Source organism: Cottoperca gobio, chromosome 4 (genome assembly GCF_900634415.1).
Source record: "Cottoperca gobio chromosome 4, fCotGob3.1, whole genome shotgun sequence".
NCBI classification, from domain to species: domain Eukaryota; kingdom Metazoa; phylum Chordata; class Actinopteri; order Perciformes; family Bovichtidae; genus Cottoperca; species Cottoperca gobio.
Window position 1 is genome coordinate 27,321,629 of NC_041358.1, and position 17,500 is coordinate 27,339,128.

The window sequence follows — 17,500 nt, forward strand, 5'->3', positions numbered from 1 at the left end:
ACACACGCACACACACACACACACACACACACACACGGCTGTGCACCTCTGCCTCTCCAGTGTTCTGTGGCCTCACATCTGTTACACAGTGGTGTTGTGGTGTTGAAGCGAGTATCATATTTAGAAGCTGCCCACAGGACCTTGGGTTTCCTGCACAGTGGAAACTCTCGGAGCAGGTTGTGCTGGCTTGTTTGTTATTTAGTGATTTTGGGCACTTATAAAACAATAGAAGGACGTGTTTGTCATGGTCACTGAGCACACGTGACACATGAAACCACCTGTTAAACGCTTCCACTAACAGCTCCCGACTCGTCACACGTCTCTCCTCTCGCTCACACACACACGCACACGCACACGCACACACACAGATCTGCACAACAGCAGCGTTTCTTAGAATAACATCCGACCAGAAGCCAGCGGAGCTGCAGGCGGCATCTTCTCCTCTGAGCTGCTTTCATTATGTTTGTCTTGGCAGCACCCAGAGATAAAATTCTTGCTCTGTCTTTTATTGTTTTGCTGGATGCGTGTAAATCAGCCCGGGGCGTCTGTGTGTTCGCCTGTCCCGGGTCAATAAGTGTTGTGTGTGTGATGTTACACATGTACATGAAGCCTTCGCTAAAGCAGGTCAGAAAGATTAAGTTGTCATTTGTGATGTTGGTCCTGCAGTGTGTGTAATAAGTGCTGCTTCTCTTCTTAGTAATGGGATAAGAAAGACTTTTTAAAAGAACGATAGTAAACAGTTCTACATTTGTATTGCACTCAACAATAATATAATCTGCCAAATCTAAACCCAGTTAGTGCAATGTTATTACTCCAATAAGAACTTCACAGAACCGTAGTTACATCCGTACCCTTCGTGTTTACCCTCCCTCTAGTTCACGATTCTCACGCCAGAGTCTCGACGAAGACGAGGTAGCTTTAGCCGTGCAGGTCACTCGCTCTTGTTTACCTCTGACTGCTGGTTTCATTGAAAGCCTTTTCTCTTTGTGTGCCACGCACCCACTGCCTGCTGGAGGGGCCTCTGTTGACGACACCTGCGCCCCCAAGGATAAGCAGGGCCCCTTCATTCCCCTGACTAATGCATGTGTTGTGTTCCTTACTCTTTGTCCGATACTCTAGTGTACATGTATAATGTATGTGCACACACACACGGTCACATGACACAAACGGGTACTGCTTTGAGGTTGAACCCTTCTCCTCCAGCAGCCCCCCCCCCGCTGTTTAAATCCCTGCACCGGGGGACATGGTGTCCCTGAGCCTGAGGACCATCTGCAGTGCTTGCTGGTGATTTGTTTATTAGCTTTGTAATTGTTAGCATCACATCTGGACTGGACACATCAGGATCAAGTCGGCTACCGAAGGCCTTGAGCACGACTCTGTATTACACGTCACCGCTCAGTGAAGCGTCTTCTGTCCCAAACAAACAGATTTCATGGTTAATACAACAGGTGCACTGTTTTGAGCGGAGCTGCAGATCACACGTCTCGTTCTTTCAGGTGTCTTTAAAGTGTAGTAATCTTTATATTTCTTAATGATCAGACCGTTCGAGTGTCTTCTCTCGCTCTGCAGGCTGTGGAGCTCCATGCTCCTGCATGGTGCTTCCTTCGCTGCAGAACTTTAACAACATGTGTTGCTTTTGCTTCTTATGTGAAAATCCAAGATAAAATGAAATGTTGTGCACGTGCAGAAGCTCTTTGTTTGCTCCTCACAGCTCCTGGTTCTTCCTCACAGCTCCTGGTTCTTCCTCACAGTCTCACGCAGCGACAGACAGAGAAGTGAGAAACTGAGGTTGGAAACCATGTTGAGTTAAATCCACTAAATGATTCTCGTGTTCTCTTTAAGTGCCGATAGTCAATCTCTTCAATCCATGCAGAGATCATACACAAGTATTTCATGATGAAGGAGCCGCTGAAGCAACGATCATGTTGCTGTTTAAGAGGTTTGATCATTCGGGGGAAAGGTAGCAGATATAAACAGCATTATGGAGTATATGAACTGAGTGCTAACTCCCTAATGGCCCTTCTCCTGTGACTGATGTGTCCGTGGTTTAATCTTGTTTTTGAGGAGACGCCCCGCGAATTCCTGTACCAGGAGAGAAAAACAAGCCTGGGGGAGGGGTGTGTGTCAAAGCGAGCCGATCAGACGGAGGGAGGGAGGGAGGGACAGGAGGACGGAGACGGAGAGCTCTTGTAACCCTGGACTGTTTGGTTGTGTTGTTTTGCTGGTTGTTTCCCGGGTAGTGGCCACGTGTCTGCACCCGCCACGGTGTCTCTGTCCTTTATGTGTCGTCCCTCGTGTCGAGGCTTTTCTCTCCCTCCCTCGCTCCTCTGTCTGGCCCCCTTCCTCCCTCCACCGCTCTCTTCACTTGTTTATCTGTATCGATGCGTTGGGTTGCGTATCACGCTCTGTTTTAACACGCTGCCTCGACCCAAGCCTCCGCCCATCTTCACTGAAGGCAAGTCGGGGCCGGGGCGAAGGAAGCATCTGTTCACGGCTGGTCCAGCTCGCGATGATGCTGCTACACGGAGCTGCACATTTGCTACGTCCAAGCATCACATATATAATGCTCGTCAGTGCATCACACGCACATCATCTCCCTTCATTCTCAGCGTCAGCAGTTAATAATGTGTGCTTATGGAAAATCTCTTTAGTCTGCCAGTTATTGGAGCTAAGATTTTAATTAGGGGAGGTTTTAGAGCGGCGCACGCTGCATTAGGGTTACAACAGGGGCATGTTGGATGGACTCTCCCAACCAGCAGACATATCAATCCTGTCAAACGACGAGCGCAGACACAATGCACACGGTGTGCATACAGTTCCTGCTCAGTCCTAACAGGGAGCGCATTCTTTACTTTCTTTATTTCTATTTGTCTCACTTCCTTTTCAGTTGTAGTGGAACATTATAGAAGCCCGATCACACACACATGGCTGCCAGAAATCCCTCCTGTTGTTGATGCAAGGTGTCGGGATGATTGATTGAATCGTGTCAGCGCCTGTCGAACGCTTTGGAATTAGAATTTGATCTAAATTAGAGTCAACCTGGAAACGTCCGTCTGCAGCTGCTGAGATGTCCAGAGCGTGTACTGTGCTTATTGTACAAGAGGAGATGGGCTCAACTCAAAACTAATGTTCAAAGATATTAACAGTGAGAGATTTCTATGGTTTTCTTCAGACCTGTTCTCCCTTAAACCAGCAGAACCCAATATTTGTTCCAGTCTTCGCTTTTCCCACAAACTCCACACAACATTTCCAGTCCCGCCCGAACAAAGAGGAACGTGATCAGACTGATGGACGACCACAAAGTAGAGCAAACAGAAGCAACAGATCTCTCAATTTTTCCCAAAATTCCTTGGACGCATTTGGGCCCGAATCTGACTTTACACTGTTTTGCTTATGACTAACACTCTCCATGATCAGTCCCTGCACACCGGCCCAGGAGACCCCGGTGTTTTCCTTGGCCGCTCACTCTGCTGATGGAAAGACGAGTCTCATTGAGGTCAAACTGAGGCTTCAGCTCGTGACGGGCGACTGTGAGTTGATAACCACCATAACTCCCAAAGTTATTACGATTAAGATTTTATAACAAGTGCTTCAACTCTTCAGAGACATTGTGTAGCTGACAGTTACCAGATCAGCGCTGTTGGGTGCGCTTGTTTCCGTTACCTTGTTTACTTTTCACCCATTTGGTTTTCGGGATGCCAGATACCCTCGACGCTGACAGAGGATACTTCAGGGCGGTGTTGTGTCTGTATGCCGGGTGGTGTCCTCTGTATTTCATAGTAACTGGTTTGAATAAACGCTCTCATAGTATTTCCCATCGTTGCTGAGCAAGAGTTCTTGCTTGGGTTTTAAATGATAATCTCTGAATGCAGTTTATTCAGCGCTGTAACTGATGTTGCTCTGCGCTCAGGGATCAAGGTGCAGGACGGACTCGCTGCTCTCAGAACAAAAGAAAGATTCTAGAAGTTGACGTTGTCGACTGCGTCTGACCCGTATTCTGTATGTCTGGTGTTCTGGACGTACGATGAGGGGAGGTGTGTCTGATGATGAAGAGCTTCCCTATTTCCTCCAAGTCGCCTTCCTGAAGCCTTGTGGGATATGAATGGAGGGAGGACACGTGGGGGGGGGGGGCAGTGAAGGCACTTAAAATGACATCTGGCTATATTTTGAAAAAGCCTTGTGTTCTTACCTCAGTGACTCCGAACAAAAGTAACGTCTGAGATTTAATTTGATTTCATTGTTTTGGCACCTGTTGAAAATCACTTTGTGCCATTTGATATTTGAACATTTCTAATCTTTATCATGCGTTTCGCTCTTCTCCTACCGTGTGTGTGTGTGTGTGTGTGTGTGTGTGTGTGTGTCTCTCTCTCTGCTTAGCCCTATGCTGTGAATATGAAATAGGGCAGCTAGCATCTGCACTGCAGCCATCCCGCCCTAGCCCCCACACTGTGCCTAATGCTCAGTGCAGCTGGCCAGCCTGCAGAAACACAGCAGCATGTAGTGTGTGTGTGTGTGTGTGTGTGTGTGTGTGTGTGTGTGTGTGTGTGTGTGTGTGTGTGTGTGTGTGTGTGTGTGTGTGTGTGTGTGTGTGTGTGTGTGTGTGTGTGTGTGTCAAAGACGGTTAACTTTACTTGTGTCTGTATTTGTTTGCATGGGTTCATCTCCTTTGCTTTCTGAGAGACTGTTAGTGTTTCCCTGATGTCTTCTGTCTGTGCGTCCATGTTTGTCTTCACATGTTCATCTTTATCTGTCCTTGCACATCTGTATTGTAGCTCTGTTATCTATGTGACGACAGTTTAGTTTATGCCGAGTGTAAAAACACACCTTTCCATTATCTTAACTACAAACCTACGTCACAGTTGACAGATGTTCAGTTTACCATCATGCTTCACATTGTAGAAGCTGGAAGCCTATTGTTAAAGCTCGTCTCTCACTAATCCAAGATGGAACTTTCACCATCACCAAACAACGGCGAGTCCTTGTCCCGGGCATAAGGGCGAGCTGAACTCAAAGCCCCTGAAACACAAGAACGCCAGGGAAGAGAGACGAGCAGAGGTAGAGGTGGGAGGAAAGAGGAGAAAGAGAATGAATCTCACAATCAGACCTTTGATAAACACGTTCTGTGTCAACAGAGGACAGAGAGAGAGAACCGTTTGAGTTCTCTGTCTGTGGCTCATATGAGGACATAATGGGCCATTGAGGCAGAAAGCGAAGGCTTAAAAACACCTTAGTCATGACTGGGCCGCCACTCAGCGCCACTGATTAAATTACCCAGATGAAGGGGTATTTATCTGAGCACAACTACGATCCATAAAGCTGCACTTAGGAGTGCCCAGTTAAAGATGTCACATCACTGTCTGCAGCTCTTTGTGTCTGCGTCTTCTGTTTGTGCAGCGCTACAACAGGAAATAGCGTTAATGTATTCATTCAGGCATTTCACCTCCTCCGTGATGATATGGTACACCTTGAAACCACGGGATAGTTTTGAGAAGCCACGACCTTTTCACTTCGACTGCTTTCACTCTGCAGAGAAAAGTCTGGAAGATGAAAAGTGTTCACAGAAGATCTTTGTGGATATGTTTCTAAAAATGTTGCTTCTACGTCCAAACAGTGCGGCACATCAGCTGGCGTTAGCACTGCAGGTGTACTGGATGTAAACACGCTGTGTCAAGCTCTGAGACGTGTTTGTCAACTTCTCTCTGATATCTCAGAACTATTATTCCATTTGGTGTTCTCTCTCCCTCCATATCGACTCGCCGGGTACGAAAGCTTGACGGGTCCTGCAACAGTAAGCGAGTGGGGAGGGGCTTAGCGAAGGGTCAATTCTCCATCAAACACCGTTTGTGTCCGTCTGAAAGCTCTGACATGGTCGACACTGATTGTCTCCTGATCTAGTCCATATAGTTTGATGCTTGTGTCTCTTTAAGGGCTGCCACAGGCTCGTCAATAAACCACAGGCTCGTGTTCAGAGTCTTTAGAGAAGACCAGAAAGAGTGACCTGCGTGTGTGTGTGTGTGTGTGTGCGTGCGTGTGTGTGTGTGTGTGTGTGTGTGCGTGTGCATGCGTGCGTGCGTGTGTGGGAGAGAGTGAGTGATTCTCGCTGGTGGTGATGTGAAAGAAAATCATGAGGCCAGTGATGCAGGTGTCTTGCTCTCTAGATGGATGTTTATCCGCTGACTCTCTCCATCACCTTCCCACTGTCACCAAACTGTCCGGTCAGCAACACTTGCTGAACGTGTGTGTGTGTGTGTGTGTGTGTGTGTGAGCGAGTGAGACTACATGTTCTCAGTCATGTCTCACTGTTTTTTAGTCTACTTTTGGCTTTGTATGTGTGAGGGAGTATTTGTGATGACTGCAGCAGTGCATGTATAAATGTGTGTGTGTGTGTGTGTGTGTGTGTGTGTGTGTGTGTGTGTGTGTGTGTGTGTGTGTGTGTGTGTGTGTGTGTGTGTGTGTGTGTGTGTGTGTGTGTGTGTGTGTGTGTGTGTGTGTGTGGTCCCAGCTTGTCTTTGCTTGTGTGTGTCCATTTCATGTTTGCGTCTGGATGTCAGAAAAAAAGTGCAGCAAGCAGCAAATGCTGGTGGCAGTGTGACAAAATGAAAGACGTGGCAAGGGGGTGGTGTGGGGGGGGGGGGGCAGGAGGGTAAGGAGGGATGAGCAGAGGGATGTAACAGAAGAGGGGACAGGACGGAGGGATGGGTGTTGGAGGAGAGACGAATAAGGGAGTGGCGACGAGGACCGTCAGTGGGACGTATTGATTGTAGCTCCATCCCGAGCGTCTGTAATGAGATCTAGTGGCTGCGGCTTTCTGGAGGAGCAGATTTGTCACCTGGGGCGAGACACTACAGCTGGGCGGGACAGGAAGGGACGGGACGGGACGGGACGGGACGGGGGGGAGAAGGGAAACTGGCAGAGGAGGGTCAAGAGGAGGAGAGGAGAAGACAAGAGAGAGAGTCAGAGAGAAGCTGAAAGGCACAGAGAGATGGAGAGAGGAGCGATGAAAAGACGACACACAAGTGATAACGAGAGGGGAATCTAAGAACGCTCCTGCTGGGAGCAGACCGTCTGGGTCTGGACTCATCTCCATGGTAACAAGATGGGCCCTGCTGGCCGGCACACAGGAAGACACAGACGAGGAAATCAATGAACACACAGACAAAGCAGGGAAAGCACGCTCATTAAGCAGATTCCCCTTCACTTTGTTTCTGTGTGTTTCACTTCACGCTCGCCTGTTGACCCGACGTGGAGTCTTATGATGCGTTGCTATAGCAGCTCACCTTTACATATTCAACGCCTTTCTTTCGCTCTCGTTTTGAAAGATTTGAGTAAACGGTGGAGCAGCCTTCAGAGAAGGTTTCTTGTGATGTTGCTTGTTTCAATCATGCGACAGTCAATCAATCAAACGTTAGTGGTGTCGCAGCTTCAACGGGCGCCCCGGTAGCTCACCAGGTAGCTCACCAGGTAGCGCAGGTGACCCGTGTACAAAGGCTGAGTCCCCGCCACAGCGGCCCGTGGTTCGAGTCCGACCCGTGGCCATTTGCTGTCGTTCCCCTTCTCCCCCCCCCCCGTTTCACAATCTCTACGTCATTAAAGGCATAAAAAACTTTAAAAACTAAATATTAAACAGCTAAAACAACAGTGTGAAAGAAAAACTAAATAAAATAGTTTTACATTTAACAACTTAAACACAATAAAGAAAGATATTTATAAAACAACAATAAAACAGAATAAAAATGTCCAAACAATAAAAATAAAATGATAAACCGTTCTTAATCAGAAGCCTGGTTGGCTTTAAGTTTACATTTAAAGTGTGTGTGTGTGTGTGTGTGTTTGTGTGTGTGTGTGTGTGTGTGTGGGGGGGGGGGCTGACAGAATGCTACTGTTTATGTAAGTGAACAACTTCCACATGCTGAGGCAGGTCTGCAGATATTTGGAAGGGGTGTGAGAGAGAAACACAGTGCCAGATAAATACATTAGTCATTCCCATCATAGTCTTGATGCATCTCGAGGGCAGGTCATCGAGTTTGTGTGTGAGCTTTGCAAGCTTGGAGTGAACCAAAGGCTAAAAAGAGACCGCTGTGTGTGTGTGTGTGTGTGTGTGTGTGTGTGTCTGTGTGTGTCTGTGTCTGTGTGTGTGTGTGAGAGACGAACAACTAACCCAATTTAGTCTGGGTCATGTAGCCAAGGACACACACGCACAGATACTTTGGAACAACGGAAACCTGTTGTCAGGCTGTTCTGACTCTGGATGTCACTTCTATGTATTTATTATTTAACGCACTACATTCAAATGTTTGGACTTATGTTGTATCTCTTGTTGAGTTGTGCACTTACATTACATTAAATGTTTACAACCGTTTTCAAACCCAGACGTGTCCTGGTGTTAGGGTTCATAAATATAAACTTTTATCCACTTTTATACTTTTTAGGTTTTTAAATATATATATTAACTCCCATGATCCCACGCTACTCCACGCCACTAAACTCCGTCTTTTGTTATTGTTTTGATTGACAGAAAACGACATATTGTGCGTTAAACACAGAAGTGATGCTTTAATTATTGTTGTCTCCGTATTTATGTGCGTACAGTCGATACATGATAAACATCCCAAGGTGAAAGGTCACCTGTGTGTACCTGTGTGTACCTGTGTGTACCTGTGTGTACCTGTGTGTATCTTGGTGTACCTGTGTGTACCTGTGTGTATCTTGGTGTACCTGTGTGTACCTGTGTGTACCTGGTGTACCTGGTGTACCTGGTGTATCTGTGTGTACCTGTGTGTATCTTGGTGTACCTGTGTGTACCTGTGTGTACCTGGTGTACCTGGTGTACCTGGTGTACCTGTGTGTACCTGTGTGTACCGTGTGTACCGTGTGTACCGTGTGTACCGTGTGTACCTGGTGCACCTGTGTGCACCTGTGTGTACCTGTGTGTACCTGTGTGCACCTGCACCTGTGTGTCTGTGTGTTGCCACCTGCTCTGAACAATGTGGTCGATAAAGGCATCGTGACCCAGTGACATGAAACAGGGAAGTAAACATCTTTGCATGGTAAACCACCTAATCTCATTACTGAGTGACGTGTGTGTGTGCGTGTGCGTGTGTGTGTGTGCACACTGCACACACCTGCAGGGTCTAGTGTCTCTGCCGTCTCTCATCAGATCAGCTGCCTGTCGCCCGACACAGTTTTGTTATTGCAGTAAACTGGTCGACAGCTCTCAGGTGTTAGTAATGTTGCATCATGGCGTCTCTTTCTCCCCGTGTCAGTGACTCTGAGAGGGAAGCAGGACTCCTTCTCTTTTAATCCTTTGAAAAAGTTTGCATATAATCAGAAGTGCATATAAAATCGAAGCAAAACATTTTTTTTACTTCAAAAAACGCATCAAATTATTCAAATGATCCGCTCTCACTAACCGCACTATGTTGCTGGGCAACAGCAATCCCAACTACATTGTTCTCACCCTCTTTATTATTCTCGTTCGTTAGCTTGTACCTACTTCAACACCGCTCAATGTTCAGCTCATTGAAGACATTACCAGTTGTTGTTTCTAAAGCTGGATTTTCAAAATAAAAGACCCAAAAGGAAACACTCTTCATTAGCTCTGAGGGTTTAACTGGGACACTTGACACCTCGACGACTCCTCCGTACACTCAAGCTCAAATAAGTCTTTACCTTTATAACTCACATCTCAACACCTTTCGTTGCTCATGCTATATTTAGCCCCCTTCTGCTCTTTGCTATTATTCCAACTCTTCATACAAGACCACACAAAGCAACAGTGCAGTTTGGCTCCCGGCCGCACGTCCAGCCGTCCCACCCCCTCTGTGAAGATGGAGAATTCTCTACTTTCATTTGACTTTTGGTGGATTTGAAATGCTTCCATGTGGCTGATGGTCTGCATGTTGACGTCACACAGAACCTGCAGTTCAGACTTTGGCCACTAAACTTATAATAATGGGAGGGGGCTCGAAACTTAAATGAAATATAAATAGGTAATGATTGAATTAAAATGTAAGCAAACATATGTTCTAATCTCCCGTAAAGACTGTTGGGGTAAAGTGGAATGTGTGTTCATTTGAATTGGAGTCCTATCATGTGACCATTATATATAACATATAATATATAATATATAATATATAACATATAACGTATAATGTATAATATATAATATATAATATATAACATATAATATATAATATATAATATATAATATATAACATATAATATATAATATATAACATATAACATATAAAACATGTAAGATATAACATATGAATATATAACATATACATTACATACATATAATATATAACGATAGAGAAGAGAGAAGAGAGAACAGAGAGAGAGAGAAGAGAGAAGAGAGAACAGAGAAGAGAGAAGAGAGAAGAGAGAAGAGAGAACAGAGAAGAGAGAAGAGAGAAGAGAGAAGAGAGAACAGGAGAAGAAGAAGAGATGAAGAGAGAAGATGAGGAGAGAACAGATGAAGAGAGAACAGATGAAGAGAGAACACATGAAGAGAACACATGAAGAGAGAACAGATGAAGAGAGAACAGAAGAGAGAAGAGAGAAGAGAGAAGAGAGAAGAGAGAAGAAAGAAGAGAGAAGAGAGAAGAGAGAAGAGAGAAGAAAGAAGAAAGAAGAGAGAAGAGAGAAGAGAGAAGAGAGAAGAGAGAAGAGAGAAGAGAGAAGAGAGAAGAAAGAAGAGAGAAGAGAGAAGAAAGAAGAGAGAAGAAAGAAGAGAGAAGAGAGAAGAGAGAAGAAAGAAGAAAGAAGAGAGAAGAAAGAAGAGAGAAGAGAGAAGAGAGAAGAAAGAAGAGAGAAGAGAGAAGAGAGAAGAGAGAAGAGAGAAGAGAGAAGAGAGAAGAGAGAAGAGAGAAGAGAGAAGAAAGAAGAGAGAAGAGAGAAGAGAGAAGAGAGAAGAGAGAAGAGAGAAGAGAAGGAGAAGAGAAACAGAGAAGAGAGAAAGAGAACAGAGAAGAGAGAAGAGAAAACAGGAAGAGAGAACAGAAGAAGAGAGAACAGATGAAGAGAGAGAAGAGAGAGAAGAGAGAAGAGGAACAGAGAAGAGAGCGAGAGAAAAGAGAAGAAAGAGAGAACAGAGAAGAGAGAAGAGAGAAGAGAGAAGAGAGAAAAAGAAGAAAGAAGAGAGAAGAGAGAAAAGAGAATAGAGAAGAGAGAAAGAGAAAGAGAAAAGATAACAGAAGAAGAAAAGAGAAATGAGAGAACAGAGAAAGAGAAGAAGAAAAGATGAAGAAAGAGAGAACAGAGAAGAAGAAAGAATAAGAAAGAGAAGAAACATAAAGAAAGAGAAAAGAGAGAAGAGAACAATAATATATAATATAAATAGAAAATATAATAGAAATATAATAAAATAGAATATAGTAAATAGAAATAATAATAAAATAAAATATATAATATATAACATATATATATAATAATAATACATATAATATATAACATATAATATATAACATATAATATATAATATATAACATAACATATAATATATAATATAATAACTATAATATTAATATATAACATATAATATATAACATATATAACATATAACATATAATATATAATATATGTTCGTTTACCTCTCCATCACCTCGCTCACTCTGTGTGGCTCTTCTGTTTTCCTCCCACCTTTCTCCCTAACCCCTCTCGTCTCTCCCTCCTCCCACAGCGAACACAAACAGACCTTTGCCTTGACGTGTGTGTGTGTGTGTGTGTGTGTGTGTGTGTGTGTGTGCGCCTGCTTGCTTCTTATGACAGTATCACTCTCTCCCTCCCAGCAATCAGTGTGTTGTTGTCTCCCCCCTCCGTCTCTCCTCGACTCTCTCAGGGTGAATGTCTTACATCAGATCACTTGAAGCATTTATAGCAAAGCTTTTGAAGCTTAGGACTCCCACCGTGGCCAAATATAGTAAACGTGAATCCAGCAGCTGTGTGTGTGTGCGTGCGTGCGTGTGTGCGTGTGTGTAAGAGGCTGGATGAGTGTGTGCGTGCATGTGATCTCCTGAGTAAATGGCTCAGGGGTAAAAACGTGTTTGTTATTGTTCCCAGCACTTGGCCTGTAGACAACACTGCCAATTAAAGGGGAGGTTTTATGTGTTAAGAGCAGGAAGTGTTGCCGTGTGTGGCTGCACGCTATTGGCTGCCCAGCTTCTCCCATGTTCCTTCCCCGGGGACTGAGCAGCCAGGCTCTTTACTGCCACGGCCAAATGAAAGGTAAACACAACACACCTTTGATCAGGCGTTGCATTCAAAACCCTTACTGGAAGTGTGTGTGTGTGTGTGTGTGTGTGTGTGTGTGTCTGTGTGTGTGTGTGTGTGGAAGCGGCGAGGATATTATTGAATGACACAGTGAGGTTTATGTGTGTGTGTGTGTGTGTGTGTGTGTTTAGCTTAATGAAAGATAAGCTCTCCAGGATGCTACCGCCTCCTCCTCCTCTTGTTGTTGAAGCATGAGTGAAATCGTCCCTCCATCCCCCCCCTCCAGCCAGCATGAAAACAAAACAAGGCGTTGTATGAATGAAAGTGGGAGGGCTTGAGTGGCCTAGAAAGGCAGGCAGGCAGATAGAGAGATAGATAGTGGTGCAGGGCAGGGTGAGGCGGTGGCGGATAGGAGGGATAGAGAAGAGGACAGTGGAGGAGGAGGAGGGGATGAATGAATGACTGGAGCATGTTTGGCATAGCAGCTAGCTTGTGTAGCTCTCCACTAGCGTGAGCAGAATGAGAAGTAATGCTGCTGCAGTAGTGCTGCTCTGCTGCTATAGTACTCCCTGCTGGGCTCAGATAGAAACAGGACAGGGTAACCATACCTCGGATTAATAAAGGAAATAAAGATTAAATAGCAAAGCATCCATTTATTTCACCTTTCTATTCATACAAGAGGAGCACGTCAACAACTGCTCATGTGCTGGGATCGCAGAGGAGAAGAGGAACGATACCTCGGATTAATAAAGACAATAAAGATTAAATACCACGTTTGTAGTAATATAGCAGGAATGTAAACAACAGTTTTAAATGACTGTTGAACGTATTGATCTGTGTTTGAGCCCAGCTCGAGTCTTAAGCTCGTTCTGATTCACCCGCAGCAGTAGATTCTTCTGCCCTGGTATGCTGGCTACTTGGCTGCGTCTGCCCCCTGTCTGCCCCAGCAAGGCCAGGGTTAACCCTGGGCGTCTCTCTTCCCCCGACATGGAAGAGGCCATTGAATGGCTGCCTCCCCCAGTCAGCAAACACATTGGCTGAAGCTGAGGGTGGATCTGGGGCTGGAGCGGCACTCCGGCATGGATCCTGGACTGGATCTGGATGCTCGAGCCGCCTCAGCCCTCCCTGCTCTGTTATGTGATGCCGTGCTCACAGCATGTACTCACACAGCAGACAGACGAGAGAGGGGGGGGGGGGGGGGCTGGGGAAGAGCTGTGCATTTCTCTCTGTGGGTCAGAGACGACTGTGTGCAGTGGGTTTACTAGCCTGTAGTAAAGAACATGCGACCCCTGTGTGAACCACCCCAGAAGGTCGGAGATTATGTTCTTTTCTACATTAGTCATTCCCCCTCTGAGCAGTTTTGACCCCCTGTCCCTTTCCTTATTGTTCTTTTCTTTAACCTCATTATCCCACCCCTGCCACAACCCCGTCTGTCCTCTCTGCTTTTACTCAGGCAGCACATTGGGCAGCCCTACTGTGCAGGGGGGGGGTCCTCGCTGTATCCTTGGCAGTGAGAGCTCATGTGATGTCCTCACAGAGGTGGCATCCCACGCAGGCTGGCATACAGGCCCCCGCTGCACCTTTAAACTGGCATACAGGCCCCCGCTGCACCTTTAAACTGGCATACAGGCCCCCGCTGCACCTTTAAACTGGCATACAGGCCCCCGCTGCACCTTTAAACTGACACCTGGTTCCAGAGGACCCTTTGAAAGTCTTAGAAGGCACTGAAGTCATTCATCTAGAAACAAAAAAAAGACTTTAATTGGTATTAAAATGTCTTAAATGAATCTTTCAGAAGTCTTTTAGTACGATGACAATGCAAATCTAAAATAATTGGTCATCTTTATAAAACATAATCTTTTGACACTCGCATTACCGTCACACACAGAAACTGTTCGGACATTTAAAACCGTCTTTAATGTCATTTCCCTGAAGCTGTAGAAACCCTGTAACTTCTCTAAACATGATTTCTTCTCATGTTGCAGCTGCGATGGAACCATAACGTGTGTTCTGATGGTGGCTTTGTTTATATTTTATAACTCGAGCATCACGGGAGTTCATCCAAATACTGAATGTACGTGTTCACCTATAACGGAGTCAAAGCAGCGACCAATAATCTTCTGAATGTTGTTTGACCTAGATCTGCTTCTTGCTCTCTGGTTGAGTTCGCACATGAAATCAAAGCTGACAGTATAGTGAGAAACATGGCGAGAGACGTGATTACCACGCAGGGTCACGGACAGGAAGCCCAGTCGGAGGTCGGACATGTCCCAGATAGTTCACTGTTCTCTCCAGTGGACCCCAAAGGACCTGTGTCACTGTAAACATCTGGCTGGTGTTGTTTAGCAGCTGCAGATATACTACAGACATGTTGTGGCAGGTAGAATGTAAAGTGAAATAAGTTGTAGTGAGGAGTTACTTGATATTTCTACGCTCTGGTACCCCTGACTCTGTGTTTTTAATGAGGCTGGTAGAAATCTTTAATGACCTGCCACAGTGGCAGGTGAGGAAGAATCTTAATTTCCGACTCTGCTCATGGAGATTTCATCTCCTTTCTGCCCCAGTCAGTGTGTGCAGTTGGTAAAAAGGTCAGCGGCTGGTATGAGGTGCGATGTAATGAGTGTCCCTCAGACGAGGCAATAACAGCTGGTTTATTAGATCATTACAGGGTGCAGGTCGAACCTGACTGCTAATCCAATCACAATTGACACTCAGGCTCTTTCACCAAATGCTGTTTCCCAATAGGTCAAATGAAACCTGACATGAGCCACTGGCATATAATGTTCAGCCTATTAGCAGTTAAGGTTGTTTCCATGGCGCTGCAGACTGCCGCTGCCGGTCATCAGGCTCATTGTGGACACTCGCTCCTGGATGCTCGCCGTGCAATTCGTCCAATCGCACGATTGCATGCGAGCTGCGGCCTGGAGCTGGTGTGATCGTGTCCCTGAGTGCTGACTCGTGTCTCGTCGTGTGCTTCTGTGCACGTTAAGTTGAAACGTCCGGACAACGTTATGGGTCAGCACTGATATGTCGAGGGGAGGTCATGCAGCTGAAGCAGAAACTTAAGTTCATGCGTTTGGGAAAAGATCGATTCATCTGAGAAATTAGATTATTGTTCAGCTGCAGGGTTGTACTCCTGACGGTGCATCGTTTACTCTTTGAGCAGGGCCGATCTGAGAACACCTCTTATAGTTCATGTGTGTGTAACGTGCACGTGGTTCCCTCGCTGCATCTCCATCCTGACCTCAGGGTTCTGCTCTCTCCGCCTCCTCTTGGTTTAACAGTTTGTGAGCTGTGCTGCTTCCATGTGTGTTGTTGTGATTGTGATGTTAACCCCGTCTCTCCTTGTGTCTTTCCTCAGTGTGCTTGGACAACTGTAAGCACAGTGCGTGCAGCCTCCAGGGCCAGTGCTGCCACGACCAGTGCCTGGGCGGCTGTTCTGGGCCGGGGAATGCAAGTAGCTGCGTGTCCTGCAGGAACCTCCAACATGGGAGTACGTGCGTGGAGAAGTGTCCTGCTGGGTACTTTGTGTTCAGGGGCTGGCGCTGCATCAGCTTCTCCTTCTGCCAGGTTTGTAAAAACGGAAAGGTCAACTCGTATAACCGAGGGGAGGGCAGGTATACTTTCAGAGAGGGAAGAAGCAGCGTGATCCCGAACCAGGAGTAATTAATATCGTTCTTTTTCTTCCATTTAGTTTTTTGTAAAGTTGGTTTTAAATTGTATTCCACTTTAAAAAAAGTCTTAAATGTAAGTTTCTTTATGAAGCTGACACAACATTCTATAATTATTTATCTTTGATCTTTGTTACATCATAAGGGAACAACTTGTTCTTACATTTGATTTAGTTTTACTTTAGTGTTGTTTGTAAAGTGACCGAATAAAACAACTAACTTTAATATTCAGCACACCTGTGGACACGGTCACCTGAACGTTTGTGTTTTTATATGCAGGAGCTTCACAACCAGTGTAAGCAGACTAAGAAGCTGAACCAGGACCGGGAGTTGGGCTGCTACGAGTACGTCATCCACAACGGGGCCTGTATTCCAGAGTGTCCTTCTGGATACACCACCATCAACTCCACTACGTACGTCTGACTCACACACACACACACACACACACACACACACACACACACACACCTTTAATGTCACTACAAACACCTCACATGAAGATGTAACTGTCACCCACAACACATGGTCCCTCTGGGACTTCAGAGGTGCAGTGTGGTCACTCAACACACGTCGATGATGGCGTTTGGAAGTGCATCAAACAGAAAAGGCAGGAGTGTTTTTCCACAGTGGAAAGTCTCCTCTGCTCTGCGGAGGACGCGTGGAGACTCTGTGGAGACATCAGCTGCTTCTCTGTTCAGCTGGTAGCACCCGCAGGTTTACCATCAAGTGCAGCGTCGATAATATCCCCGAGGAAGGTTTCAGACCTGCACCGAACTGAAGAACACGTGTTTAGATGTTGTTGTTGAGCTTTTGTGTCTTGAATACAAACAGCTGATGTGTGTACAATGACCTGTTGTGACCTCGACGCAGGACCTTCAGAGGATGCATCTCTTTAAACTTATATTAACAACGAGGCGCTTTCTCTGCACTTTGCAGGAATGCAAATCTTGCAGAAATCTCTAAATGTCTAAAGTTTTCAAATCACAACATGAATGTTTTTACAGAGCATGAGAATGAACATCATATACTTTTATATTACCCCCCCCCCCCCCCCCCCCCCCCTCTAACATAAAGGGGTTAATATTGGTATGATACAAAGTCAGTAGCACCAAATACACATTTGCCGTACAGGCATGAGATTACATAATGTGTTTCATCACATTCTGTTGTCAGTGACTTCACAGCTGCATCAAACCTTCACAGATATAAATATATATAAAAGTAAAGATTCTCATGTACAGATTCAAAGTTCATTTACAAAACTCTGAGCAGCGTTTTAAGTGTTGAGAGTGTGGAAGCTGTGTACACTCTGCACCAGGGGGAATCATTCTGGGTCTTTCTGCAGATAACAGATAATTATATATATATATATATATATATATATATATATAAATCTAGATATATACACATATATATATATTTATTTATATATATATATATATATATATATATATATATATATATATATATATATATATATATATATAAATCTAGATATATACACATATATATATATATTTATTTATATATATATAAATATATATATGCATGTGCAACAAGCAGGGCCACGACCTTGTTTAGCGTTCTTACTTGTAGTAAACGTGTGCAGAGCAGCA

The 17,500-nt window shown here is 45.2% G+C and overlaps 1 protein-coding gene across 2 annotated transcripts in view; it reads left to right on the plus strand.

Moving 5' to 3' along the window:
* Positions 1 to 17,500, plus strand: part of insrb (insulin receptor b) — an 80,129-nt gene that overhangs the window by 40,861 nt on the left and 21,768 nt on the right. For both annotated transcript variants that reach the window (XM_029429332.1, XM_029429333.1), the window contains exons 3-4: positions 15,575 to 15,783; positions 16,164 to 16,297. In XM_029429332.1, coding sequence (XP_029285192.1) covers positions 15,575 to 15,783; positions 16,164 to 16,297 — 343 coding nt within the window. The remainder of the gene's footprint in view (positions 1 to 15,574; positions 15,784 to 16,163; positions 16,298 to 17,500) is intronic.